This window comes from Chamaea fasciata, unplaced genomic scaffold (genome assembly GCF_029207755.1).
Source record: "Chamaea fasciata isolate MVZ Bird 193981 ecotype frontalis unplaced genomic scaffold, bChaFas1.0.hap1 SCAF_20, whole genome shotgun sequence".
Taxonomy (NCBI): domain Eukaryota; kingdom Metazoa; phylum Chordata; class Aves; order Passeriformes; family Sylviidae; genus Chamaea; species Chamaea fasciata.
Window position 1 is genome coordinate 7,133,714 of NW_027094105.1, and position 12,973 is coordinate 7,146,686.

Consider the following 12,973-nt stretch of genomic DNA (forward strand, 5'->3'; position numbering starts at 1 on the left):
CATTCATTTGTAAGCAACATAAACTTCTGCCATGTTTTTAGCACCATTAATAAGATCAACCTATAGGCAACGAGTTTTTAAACATTGGCAGCAATCCCCCACTGCTATTTCAGCCAGTTTCTTACTGGCTTGTCCTAAATGTAGAAATTACTGTCCTAAATGTAGAAAATTACCAAGACAGGGCAGGGAAAAACCTCATGAGAGCTCCTTGGAGGATTACGGCTCTCTCCAGTGCTTGCTGGTCATGACTTTGGTGTCACTGCTGGTTTTCCTGCCACAAGAGAAAACTCTGGGCAGGAGTCAACCCTGTTTGACTGCCACTGAGCTCCTCAGGAGCAGCAAACAGGCACCAGCAGGCTCAGGACCCTTTGGTGTTTGTCCTGCAGAACACCCAAGGTTGAGCACTATAGCTCTGGGAAGTTCAGCTCTCACAGCTCCCTGCTTGCTCACACACACAAAATGTCAAAATCATGGATATTTTTTTCAAAAACACTGGAAAATCATAGCAACCTTGACAGCCTTGACCAAAGTCCAGCCTTAGGCAGGAGTAAAGTTATTAGTTACCTTATTTCCTGGAGAAAGCCTGACACATTAGGATTTCACAGCAGCTGGCTGTAAGTGTAATGGGCAGGGTGTGATTTTGCTCCCTGGGTTTTGCAGTTACATTTCAGCTGGTTGAATACATTTTGCTGTAGGACAGAGCAAATGATTGGGGCAGGTTCTTGCATCAGCACAAGACCCTCGGTGCTTAATGGGAGTTGTGCCCAACTGACAGCATGATTTGAGTGGCCGCTGTATTTAATATTCTTCAAGAGCGAGGGTCAAATCGTCTCATCATTTACATCCCTATAACCCTGCTGATCCCAGGGGAACTGCACGCCCTCTGAACTCGACAGGAATGAACATGGGCAACTGGACTGAAATCTGCTGGAAGAAGATTTCTGCCTGGACCCCTCAGGATTCAGGTGGAGTCTGCAGCTGCTGCTTTGAGACACAGTTCACCCTGCAGAGAGTTCGAGTCAGCACAGCAGGAGCCTTGTTTCATCCTATAATTTTCTATTCCAACACGTAGTGTTTAGAAAGTGAAAAAGGGACTGATCCCACTCCAACCAACATCTGAAAGTTTACAGCTCTTCATCTCTCCAAGTTTCCAGGTGCTAAAAGAAAGGCTCTGGGGGCCAAACTGTACCTGTGCTCAGCCCTGAAGTGGCTCTGTCCTCTGGGGCATATTTGCATCTCTGTTATCACTTTGTCTTCTGAACCAGGCAGGAATGGCCACAGGTGTTCCTGGCTTATTCTGTGCCTGAGCCTGATAAGCCTCAATTTCGCTGGACTACGAGCACAGAGGAACCAGCTCTTCTGCCCCAGCTGCAAGGGTTCTCCAGGTCTAAGAAAAACCTGGCAGAAGTCTTGAATTCTGAATGCAGGAGACAGGACTGGAAGCCCCAGGACTGGATTCCTTCAGGGAGATGGTGCCACTTTTTTTACAGAACCACCTTTTCTTCCTAAAGGGCATTTTAAATAATAAAATTGGAAGCTGCCGCATATCTTTCCAACTGATCTACTAATCATATTTCTTCAAATTTTATATCCCTGACCCTTGTAAAGGGATTGCAAGGAAGGTATTTTTTAAGCTGCATTTTAATAAGTCAATATGAAAGCTCAAAATTATTTAAAGCTTCTTAAATAGGATTATATTTGATTTCTTGTGGGAATAGTGAGGGATAGTCTAGTAAAGACGTTCTGTCCTGCTGAGGTTTTATTACATTAAAGAAACAGCATCCTTTTTTAACAGCAAAAACTTTATCTATTCTCTAATGAAAATGGAGATTATTCTGCACATGAGGTGACTGAAGTTAGTAAGTTCCTGCATCTTTGATCAGAGATTAGAATTTCTCCTTGAGTGAAAGCAGAGAGATTCCTGAACCAGAGGTTCGCCTGAATTTAACAGGTTTCCTCCTCATCTAAAATATTTGAATTTTCTTCTAGGAGGTACCACAAGTGTATTGACTTCAGACAAATTCTGCTGTGAAATAACAGGTAGCTCTCAAGGCAGCCAGTATCTCATTTGCAGCCAGGGATTTAATTTGGCCTAAGAATCAGAGGTCTGTGCTGCTGGGGAACTATTTTACCATATAGGAAATGTCATATCCAGTCCGCTCTGAAAGGCCCACAGTCAAATTCTCACTTGAATTCAACTCCTTTAATGTCAGTGTGACTTATATGAAGGCTATACTGGCAGCACTTGGCTTAGCGTGTTCTATTGCACCCAAATAAAAGCAGGGGAGTGAAATAAAAACTACCTGCATGAAGTTGGAGCAGCAGCAGGGAGTTACATGGTGTAAGCAGCAGCTTCACTGAGCTGAGTTGCTCTGGACATAATCTGGGCCAACATCTGGCCTTGAGAGCATAAAGGGATTTTTCTTGAAGTAGCAGATGGGGAGGTTCAAAGAACAGATATTATTAAGGATGAAACACAAAGAAAAGGTCATAACTGTTGAAAGGGGACAGAACCTTTAAAAAAAAGAAAAACCAAAGTGGAAAACAAAGCCATTGACCATCCTCTTTAATAATTAGAGAATGTTCTCTCATTCTCAAGTAGCCCACACCCCTCTCTCAGCTAAACCTCAGTTTCCTCACTGAAGCCAGTCGTTGAACAACAGCATTCCCTGGCAGAATTTGACTTCAGGGTTTGCAACACAGCAAAAGTAGCCCCAGGGCTGTGGTTCTCTGAGAAACGACAACCCCACTACACCCTTTCCAGCTCCTCTCTGGCCCCACTTTTCTCTGAGAAGTCAACAGCAAAGATGGTAAAATTGCTTTTCTTTTGCCAAGGTGCTGCGTGTTATTCTGCCCACATTATACCCTGACCTCCAAAACTGCTGTCACAACAAAGACTGAATTATTTTCCTGATTTTCCCACACCGATCTGTCCATCCATGCCTCCATTTTCCCACTGATGTTGCTTGTAGGGAGGGCAAGGACTCAGAGAAGTCCTTCTCCATCCAGCTGCTCCAGGACCACCCCATGCTGTCCCAAACCTCCCTGCCACTGTCCCTACGTGTCCTCAAATCTACCCCAGGCTCATTCTGTCTCTTAGAAATGAATGGTGGTTGTAGCTCAAGAAAAATCAGGCACAGGTAAGACCTCACTCAGCAGTAGCTGTAACCTGCACATTCATTTAGCCTGAATAACTCGTCCCTCCTGCCAAGGGCTTTGTCTTCTGACTACAGCCCACGTTTCTTCCTCAGGGCTGAGAGCAGGCAAGGGCTGATGTGAACTTCACAAGCTGTGACACCCTCTACAGAAACACATGTGCTTCTTTGACCTTCAGCGCTGGCACAAAAACCTTACACAGACACAAATTTATCTTAAAGTCAGGAGCAGATTTAATAGAGCAGGAGAAGATCGTTTTCAATATTTCCATCTCAATTATAGTCAAACACCTCGGTGAGTCTCAGCCTTTGGGGCTGTACCTGGGCTGGCTGCTCCCAGCGTGGAGACTGTCGGCAGAATCAGCAGAAATAGCACAACTGGGCAAGGTGTTGGTGATTTATCAATGCTGAAGTAATTCATCCTGACACGGAGGCGCCGAGGAGGAGCTCAGGGTCCAGCAGGTGCCCCCGAAGACCTGAGAGTTATACTGTGCCACACATCGACAGCGGCAGACCTGGGATCTGACTCCTTAGCAAAAACACATCCTTTTTTTTTTTTTCTAAAGCCATTTTCAAAGAGCAGAAAGAAGCAGTCTTGTTACAGAGAAAGGCAGTTTTAACAGTTGCAATGCCCTACTGCAAAAATTGTCCCTCCAGCAGCACATTATCTGCTAACTCCATAAAGAGTGACTAATATTCAGAGTCCCGGAATTTTGGGGCAAACAGGATTTTTCAATGGAAAACTAGAAGGTGAATACACCCATGAAGACAAATGCAAGTTCTGTGTACGCAAATGCTCTCATATCTGCCTGGCCCTTTAAAGCCAAAATGATAGAGTTCATTTGCATTTAGATCTCTTTGGCTCCCTCTTTTCATCTAAAGACAAATCCTCACAAAGGCTGCTTAATTAGACCAAATTAGATTTCCACCTAGTGGCTTGTCATTCATTAGAAAATGCTGTTCTTTTTTTCAGTTTTGGTAATTATAAGCTGGTCTCGCAGTGTTCACTTCAGGTTCAAAGTCTGACTTGCATTCATGATTTTGTGCAGATGAGAGGAAAATTATTCAGTCGCATCAAGTCTGCCCATTTTACAAGTTGGATAAAGATCATCGTTGGAGTCTTTTATGTAATGGGGTATACTCTTTCTTAAGTCTTTAATGATTAATTGTAATAGCATATCTCATGGCAATTTTCAAGACTAAAAGCTAAGTGCAAACAGTCGGAATGCGCAGTGACTGTATCAGACAGTGGGTGCTTCCCTGGACTGGGGTTTCTGTGTTGGGCTCTCTGTGTGTGGCCCTGGCTTGTTGGCGTTCCAGCCCTGTTGGAAGCAAGAAAATGGCAAGGGGCTGGTGCCAGGAGTTGTGTAGGGAGAGCCTGGGCTGGAAGTGCTGTCTGCCTTCTCTCGTTGCCCTCTCTAACCCAACGATGGGGACACCTCTGCTGCTGGCCCTACGCAAAATGTGGCTTCTAGAGGGGAAAATCGTTCAAATCCACACCTGACACTCAAAGGTTGGTGTCTAATAATGCTGCAACTCCCAGGGCAGATCAGTCAGGAGCACGGGTTAGTGGAGATTGCACTTGTAGATGTACTCTGGGTTAGCAGTGATGCTGCCCTGTCTGGAGTATTTGTAATGAAAGGAGTTAAACTCACAGCAAGATCCTCGAGTTTTGCCGTTTCTGACTCCAAGGGCAGCAGTTTGCCCAACCATCACCCTTTTCTCTGGAAACAGAAAGATTCTTACACTGCTAAAGAAGACTAGGATGATTTGGTCTCAGTCTCTTCCCTCCCCAGTCCAAACTCCATTCCCTTTGCTGTCCTACATGGGCACACTGATTCCCTGCCTCAGTTTCCCCTTTATTACAGAGCATTAATGCTCAGTGGCATGTTTTGAAGCTTAATAAATCAGGGACAGATCTTGTGGTGGTCCATCAAGCAAAACTTCCTTTGGCTTTGACCTTTAATGCTTATGAAAAGCTTCGAAGACAACTGCCAACTTATTATTAATAATCTTCTTGGGAGTGGAAGTTACAAGCAGTTGGCGCCAGGCAGCCCAGCAGCCAACAGCCCCTGCTAGGATTTCTTCTGCACTAACAAACCCAGATTTTTCAGGTGTGTTTTTATAACAACATTCTTTTTTTTTTTTTTTTTTGGTAAGAAAGTTTTTCCTTCAACCTTTAAAAAAATAAAATCTCATCAAATTTGCCTTTCTCAAAACACTGAACATTCCCTTTCTCATCTACCTAAACCTGATGTTGAGTTACTGTCCCCCAGAGGCTTTCAGTAGCTCAGTTCTGATGTATCCCTGCACTTTGTAGCTCACTGCCTTCTTAGAGTGTAATCAAACATCAAGCTAAGTAGCAAATAAATCTCCCGATCTCATAAGCTGCACAGCAAGATCATGTAAATGCAAATGAAGGGCTTGATTTCAAGCTGTCGCGGGGGGAAGGAGGGAAAAATGCTGGGCCTTGTCACTGCAATCACTTCACTCTGCAAGTGCAGTAAATCTGCAATAATAATAGTAATGGCAGCGTGACGGGAGGCTTTACTGTACAAGGGGGTGTCATGAAAAGGGGAACAGAAGGTAGGAAGGAGGCAGGGCCTGGCAGCCTGAAAATGCACCGGCACAGAGTTTGCAGGTGTCCACAGGGCAGAGCCAGAGAGGAGGGGATGGGGCAGCCCTGGCTGAGTCGGAGCACAGAGGATTCATGGATTTGCCCAGCATTCCCTCCCAGGGAAAGGCTGCAAAGGCAGGGATTAAAAATCCACATCTCAGCCTCTTTCTGTACCTCTCTGCGTGGACACATCTCCCACCTCTCTCAGTCGTCTTTAGAAAATTGATGCAATGTCTGTTGCTGGGCCATGAACACCAGGGGATGGAACACAAATAAGTCTTGCAACAAAACCTGGAATCTTTAAAAATTTTGCACCTCCTTAAACCTTTGCAACACCTCCACCTCTAGAAACAGACCCCTTTCGGAGCCTCCCTCTTCCTTCACAGCAAACATCTTCCAACACTCAAATACAAATCCAGGGCTCAAGTCCGGGGCTGCACAGATCAGAAACTGTGATCAGCCTGGCAAAGGCTGGGGATAACTCAGTACACCCAACAGCACTCACTTTTCAGCCAACCAAGGTATCCCCACTGATCAAAGACCCCCAGCACTGCACCATGACCCGTGGGAGCATGGCACCCTCCAAACCCAGCCCAGACATCTGGTTCAAACAGGGAAATTATCATGTCTAAAAGGAAAGGACGCATCAGCCGAGCCCTTCAAAGCAGTTTGGGAGAGCAAACAAAGCCTCATTGCACATCTCTTGTAGCCCTGAGAGGTTTTGATCTCTGCTGGGTGCTCTGGGAATGCTTCAGGAAAAGGTCTAGAGCTGTCTTTTCCAAACTGGCTGGATGAACAGCATTTAGGATGCTGGATTTTCCTCACTGAGGTCGTAAAGGGAGAAAACTTGCAGAAGGTACCCAGAGAAAATTAGGACCGCCTGGGATGCAGAGAGAGACGGTTTTAATTAGAGCCAAGAGGTGGGAAATAAGGCAGAGAAATGACATCTTAATGAGGTTTAATGAAGTTGTCTGCTGATGGGCACAGCTGTCAGACAGATCTGTATTCCAGCCAAGCAGCTTTGTGACAGGCTAAACCTGAACACAGGGAACGGTGCTGGAACTGGGGGAGAAAGGAAAAAAAAACCTTCTGCATCAACTTTGGCTCAGTTTCCCCACTGCTTTATGACAGAGCACACCTATAATGCCCCAGGACAAACAAATGAAACCAGCCCATGAGCTGGAAACAGCGTTTTGCTAATTTATGAATGAGAAAGGCTGTAATCTTGGATTACACTGAGCAAGATTCATTCCTGCTACATCCTTCCCCTTCTTTGCTTTTGTAGGTAAAAGATGTTGGCAGGCAACCAGAATCCTCTGAGTTTGTTGATTTTTCTTCAGGCACAGATTCTCTCGGTGTTCAACATATTGGACCAGATTTTTTTTTTTTTAAATTAATTATCCAGCACCTTCAGCTTTATTTATTCAGTGCAAAGTGACTGTAAAATGCCACCTGATCATAAAAGGAAACAGCATGCACTCATTTTGTGATGGAGTAAACACCCAACTGTGTTAACTTCAGGTGCTTTGCAGAAGGGACTCTTTAAATCCCGTAATTTCTTCCATTCTACAGAGTTCTGCACTCGAGGGTCTGGAGGCAGCTTTGCCACAGGTTACAAACCTCTCTCCTTTCCTGCAGTTTTTCCCAGTGATTTTTCTCCCATCCGACACACCTTTGCCACCAAAGCAGATTTCTGACCTCACTTCCCTGATCCATTATCAGACCACGATCCCAGGAAAACGCCTTTTCTCACACACCTGAGGAACATTACACCATTTCCCTCGTACACCAGTGGCAACTAATCTAAAAATAGCTGTAAATACAGGAGGAATAGATCAGCACTGAGAGCTCCTTTATCATCGCTGGCAGCGGTCTGGGCGCTTTGCACGAGCTCCCGGCACACACAGAGTGCACATATGGTTTGTCACTGCCGGGTGGCACCGCAGCCCCGGTGGCACTAAAACCCCACTCTGTCCCCTCCTGCTCGGTGCTGCACAGGGGACAGTCCCTCCCCGTCCTGGAGGCTCACAGGAGGCGGGTGGGGAAATGCAGCTGTGGTTGCATCAGGTCACTGAGTCGATGGTTTTTAGAAAGGGCTGTTCGCAACAAAGGATCTGTAGTTTCGCACAAGGCACGTCCCTAAAACTCATCTTCTGGTGAACTTGTGTTCCTGAGAGCCATGGAGATGCCACACCTCCTCTAGAGTGTCAAAAGTCTAAAAGTTTGAGGAATTACAAGCACATTTTAGAGACCTCAATACAGAGCCCTCTGGAAAGGTGCCTGTTCTGGACAGGGGTCATTAACCCTCACTCTCCAGGCAAAACTGCCTCAGTGAGAGTTTTGCCTGAGCTGGGGGTGATGCAGAAGAGCACATTGAAAAGCAGCCACCATGCTGGCAGTGTACAGGGGCTGCTCTGAGGCCCTGGCCAGGATTTGCACGGTGCTGACTGTGAGTAAAATAAAAAATTTTGGTGTGGATGATGCTCCTATACAAAGCAGCTCCAGTGAGCTGGGTCCCTTATCAACCTGCACAACCTCAGCCTGCCACGGTGGCAAGCTGGAGGCGGTTCATTTGCAGTTTCTTTTTCACTGTGTCTCTGCAGAAAGGGCTGCATTTGATTCAACAGCCCCTGACCCAGAGTGTTCACTCTGCAGTGTGATAATGGCCATCTCAATGTCAGCGTTCAGTGGTTCACCCATGAGAAGTACCAGAGTGATATTTCAGCACTTTTATTCTCCCAACAAGACCTGCCAACACCTACAACACCCCAGCTTTTCTAGCACCCTTCCCATGGAAAAAAACCTGTCCCAAAGCACCCACATCCTGCCCTCAGGGCACCTGGGCACTCTGCTCCAGCTTTCCCTGTGCCAGGCTCTCTCCCTTTCCTTCCTCTGCTGCCTCCCTTTCAAGCAGCAATGAGGTTTCAAGACACATCCTGCAGTGACTTCACCATGGAGATGGGAGGATGGAGACAAAAGGGTGAGGGGAGGTCAGTTAATCCCACAGACACCACCAGGCTGGGACACACATGAGCTGAGGAAGAGTTCTTTTGAAAACTAAATAGAAATGATGTTATTGAGCTAAAGTTGTTTTCTGTGCAATAAACCCCAGGCTCTGCTCTCCCTTCTTCATCCCCCTTATCCTTCTCCTGCAGCATGCCTTGATTATTCCCAGGCAGGAGCAGCCATGTGATTGTGCCTGGGGAAGTTTTTGGCAGTTTTCTGAGAGGATGCACAACTTGGAAATGAAATAACTCAAAGTTAAGACTAGCTGCTGTCTCCCCAGCAGACACCACAGCTGGTATCCCCACCAAAGAAGAGATTAATGAAACAAGAAGACTTCAATCCCATACCTAGTGAGTCAGGATCCCTATTTCCAGCAAGGCTACATATCTTTCTAACTCAAAGCCAAACTTGTGTGAAATTCAGCTCCTTTTTGCACTGTGGCACTCACTTGTGCAGTGGGATTCAAATCCTTGCCAAATGGACCCTCCTGGTACTTGTGGCTGTGTTGTTACAAACTGCTCTTCACAGGGGCTTTTATCTTATCACAAAAGGTCTTTATGCTTCTCTACTAATGCTCTATATGCTTCTCTATTCCCTTTTCATCAGCCAGAACTGGGGAAGCCCAAGAGAAACTGCTACCCCCTGCCAGGCCCTGATTTTACCTATGGGATGTACATGCACAGGAGAGATGGAGGAGTCCCTGAAGGTAGGACACTGCCCCTAAAACACAGACCTGCAACAAAGTTCTAATGCTTGTAGGAAGTCCCCTCTCTTTCCCACAGCTCTTCAGTACTTCTCATCAAGCTGGAAGTGCAGAACTCCAACATTTACTCACTTACATTAATATTACCCCAATTGCGTGGTGACCAGTGAAGTTTCTCTGTAACACTGGAAACTTTCAGAGGCTCACACAGAGCCCAGGCAGGGAGGGTGCACCTGCAAAGGGTCATACACCTGGGCACTGTCATAACTTTGTCAAGGCTCCTGCTTTGTGCTCTCTGGGACAATTTCCCTGTATAATCAGACATCCTGAGCTATCCAGGGTAGAGGGTGAGAAGACATCTAATGCAGATGGGATATGGGATGCAGTGGGACAGGGTATGAAGTTCACAAAGGCAACTTAAGCCACACAAGACCCCCATACACGGTGCACACACACCAAATCGCTTTCCCAAACAGGAGCTAACCCAGATGCCTCCTCTTTTTCTCTATTTCCTTCCATCTGCAGCCATAGGCCACTGGGAATCAGTGAAGGCCAAGCCTTGTAAAAGGGTCATGCCCCGAGACTTCGTGGCCATGAGCCGTGGGGCTGTGGCTGAAGGCTGCACCACGGCCCGGGAGTTTGCTCTGTACTACAAGTTCAAGGACACCCGCCAGACAGATAAGAGGATACTCAGATATGGCAGCAAGACACCTCCAGGCATGACTTTTGGCAGGCCTTCACGGTAAGGGGGAACATTTGGGCCCTCCTCAGGATGGAATTATCCCTTCCTACCCTCACACCTACATCTCTCCCCAATCTCTGCTACCACAGTCCCCAAAACAGAAGTGTCCTGAACCTGGATATGCTGAGACACAGCATCACATCCGTGTCTGGTGACACTTCTGTCAGATAATCAACTGCCTGAATCTAACCTACGTGCCACAACACAGCCTCATTGCACCTGGAGTAGTAAGGGCTTGAAACCTCTTAAAAATATCTTCAATGCCAACCCTTTAATCTAAAGGAATATGAAGAGCTGTCGGCCAGAAAATTGGCATCCCAGGGTCAGAAAATTAGAACAATAGTGTTTCTACCTGTCTGCACTGGTTGAAATACTTTGGTGGAGTTAAAGATCAGTTCAAGTTCTTTATTCTATTCTCTCCCACTTAGTTCATTGCCCTGCATTGGGCAGAAACTGGGAGTAGAGCAGGATAGAGGCAAAGAAGCTTCTCCCTGCCAGCGCAACTCCAGCACAAACCAGTGCTCAAAGCCTCTGAAAGTCCTGCTACTGCTGGAGCCCAGAGGGGTTTCTCGCTCTGTGCAGGTCTGGACCAGACATTAGGTTTTATTTTAAGAGCTAGATAATAATCACTACCAACAAAATAACAGCTACAAATTCTAGAGAAAAGACATGATGAACGGCACCGTGTATTTTACATGATAGTAAATGGGCTTTGCATATGCAAATTGAATGGATTTTAAAATGGTATTTAATGACAATTTTCGTAGCAGACATTAACATTAATTGCATCAAAATGAAAATGTAGCATTAGCTTGCTGTTAGCTGCAAATGCCCCAGCTATAAAGCTTTATCTTTATCAGTATCAGCCCTCACCGATGTGACAGGGCTGCTCTGCAAATTGCAGGCAAAAGGGCTTTTATGTTGCAAAAGTATCCCCCAATGCAGGCCAAAATCAACATCAATTTTGCTTTATTTCTTCATAAACGGAGGTTAAATGGCTGCCTGTAAGAACCCCGAGCATGCTTCAAAAGTTTTAAGGAAAATCTGCAGACCCCACAATGGCAGAAGTAGTGAGAAAGGGCTTTTAATTGAAAGTTATTATTGTACAACTTGCCTGCTCCTTAATAGCTACCTTTTATGCAGACTGATTGTATTTATCCCTTTACTTTAAAAGCGCATTATAGATAAAACCGAATTACTGGGATTATCAAGGAGTTGTTACAGCCATTTCAGTAAAAGTGGGAGTTTAACACACTTTCCTGACTGACAAGTGATCAGCTTTGGTGAGAATTCCTGGGACATGCTGGTCCCTGGTCACAGCTCACCAGCTTCAGCAAGACCCACCTTCCTAAAAATGACCTGGTTGTCGATGGATTTCAGTTGGGTTTGGACTCTAAGCCCTGTTTGACTGTGATCTCAGTGCTGCCACCTGGGAAGGTGCTCCCAAGTAAGGCACGTGCTCGTCACAACTCCAAGCACTTCTTGTCTTCAAAAAACAAGGGATCTTATCAACATCCCTGGTGCAGTGAAGTTTTTCAGTACGAACAGCTCCTGCCTGTCATCCCCCAGCACAGACAGTGAGGCTGAGGAGCCAGAGAGCTTTCCCATGGCACTGCAAGCAGCTGGAGACACCCTGCCTGATGATGGGGTGCTCTGGGACAGCCCAGAACCCCAGTGGACACCCAGTCTGCTCCCACAGCCCTGTAGCAGCTCTCTGCACAGTGGGAACTGCAGCTGGTGCCAGCCTTGGGGCTGGGCTGCTTCCCTGGGAACCCAAATAACTCAGCAGCTGTCCCAGGAAGGGGTTGGGGTCTGTGGGTAGTGGGCAAGGGGCTTCTGGAGCCCTGGTAACTCATGTCCAGCCCTTCCTCAGGCCCTGGGTTGTGCTGCTAAAGGCTTCAGGCTCCTGGAGATACCAGGGTCAGGAGTTCTCCCCAGGCTCACAGGTTGGAGTTCTCCTGGATCATCCTAAAGAGAAACAAGCACAAAAGCTGTGGTTGCTGTTAGTGCCTTGCTAATCACTGCCTGGCCCTGCTGCTGCTCTAACTCAGATCACTTGTGCCTCTGCTTTCTGCTCACGGTGTGTGCAGCATTTCACCAGGCAGCCTCAGACACTGCAGCAAGCTTTCTGAAGCTTTGAGGCCTCTTTCTTTTCTTTTCCTGGGATATTTACCTTCAAAGGTCACCCAAACCCCTGTATAATTCCCCCTGGGCACCTTCCAGGGGAGAGAAACGCTGCTTTTTGCTGATTCCCCCCCCATTCTCTCCCTCCCTTTTCCCAGAGTAATGTTTGCTACGAATCATGTGGCCAGCTTTGTTGTGAGAGTCATAAAAAGGACATTTTTCATCTCTCCTTTTTCCTGCTCTCGCTCCCTTCTCTCTCTCAGTACCAGACAGAGATTTATTCCTTCCCTGATGCCTGTGGCATTTGGAGCTGGGAGGGGTCAGGGGAGGCACTGATGGGACATAACAGATAATGCAGTGATTCCCCAGGGGCTTGTCCAGCTCCGGAGCCGATCCATCAGCAGGCAGTGCTCGTGCCAAGGTCAGCAGTAACGAGGATGTGGTGGGGTCCCAGCCTCCCCCGTGGGGCATCCTCCAGCCAGGCTCCCCCAGTCCATGCTCCAGCTTCTGAGCTCTACAAGAGCCGCCTTGTGCAACCACACTTTGCAGGAGAGAACACATCCACTGAGTGCAGGAGCTGGGCTAACAGCACTCGGGCTCAGCTTCACCTCTCCCAGCCCTCCTCC

At 46.9% G+C, this 12,973-nt stretch overlaps 1 protein-coding gene across 1 annotated transcript in view; it reads left to right on the forward strand.

Moving 5' to 3' along the window:
* CFAP77 (cilia and flagella associated protein 77) overlaps positions 1-12,973 on the forward strand; it is a 56,587-nt gene that overhangs the window by 23,633 nt on the left and 19,981 nt on the right. Inside the window, exons 2-3 of the mRNA XM_066201300.1 lie at positions 9,385-9,484; positions 10,007-10,223. Coding sequence (XP_066057397.1) covers positions 9,385-9,484; positions 10,007-10,223 — 317 coding nt within the window. The remainder of the gene's footprint in view (positions 1-9,384; positions 9,485-10,006; positions 10,224-12,973) is intronic.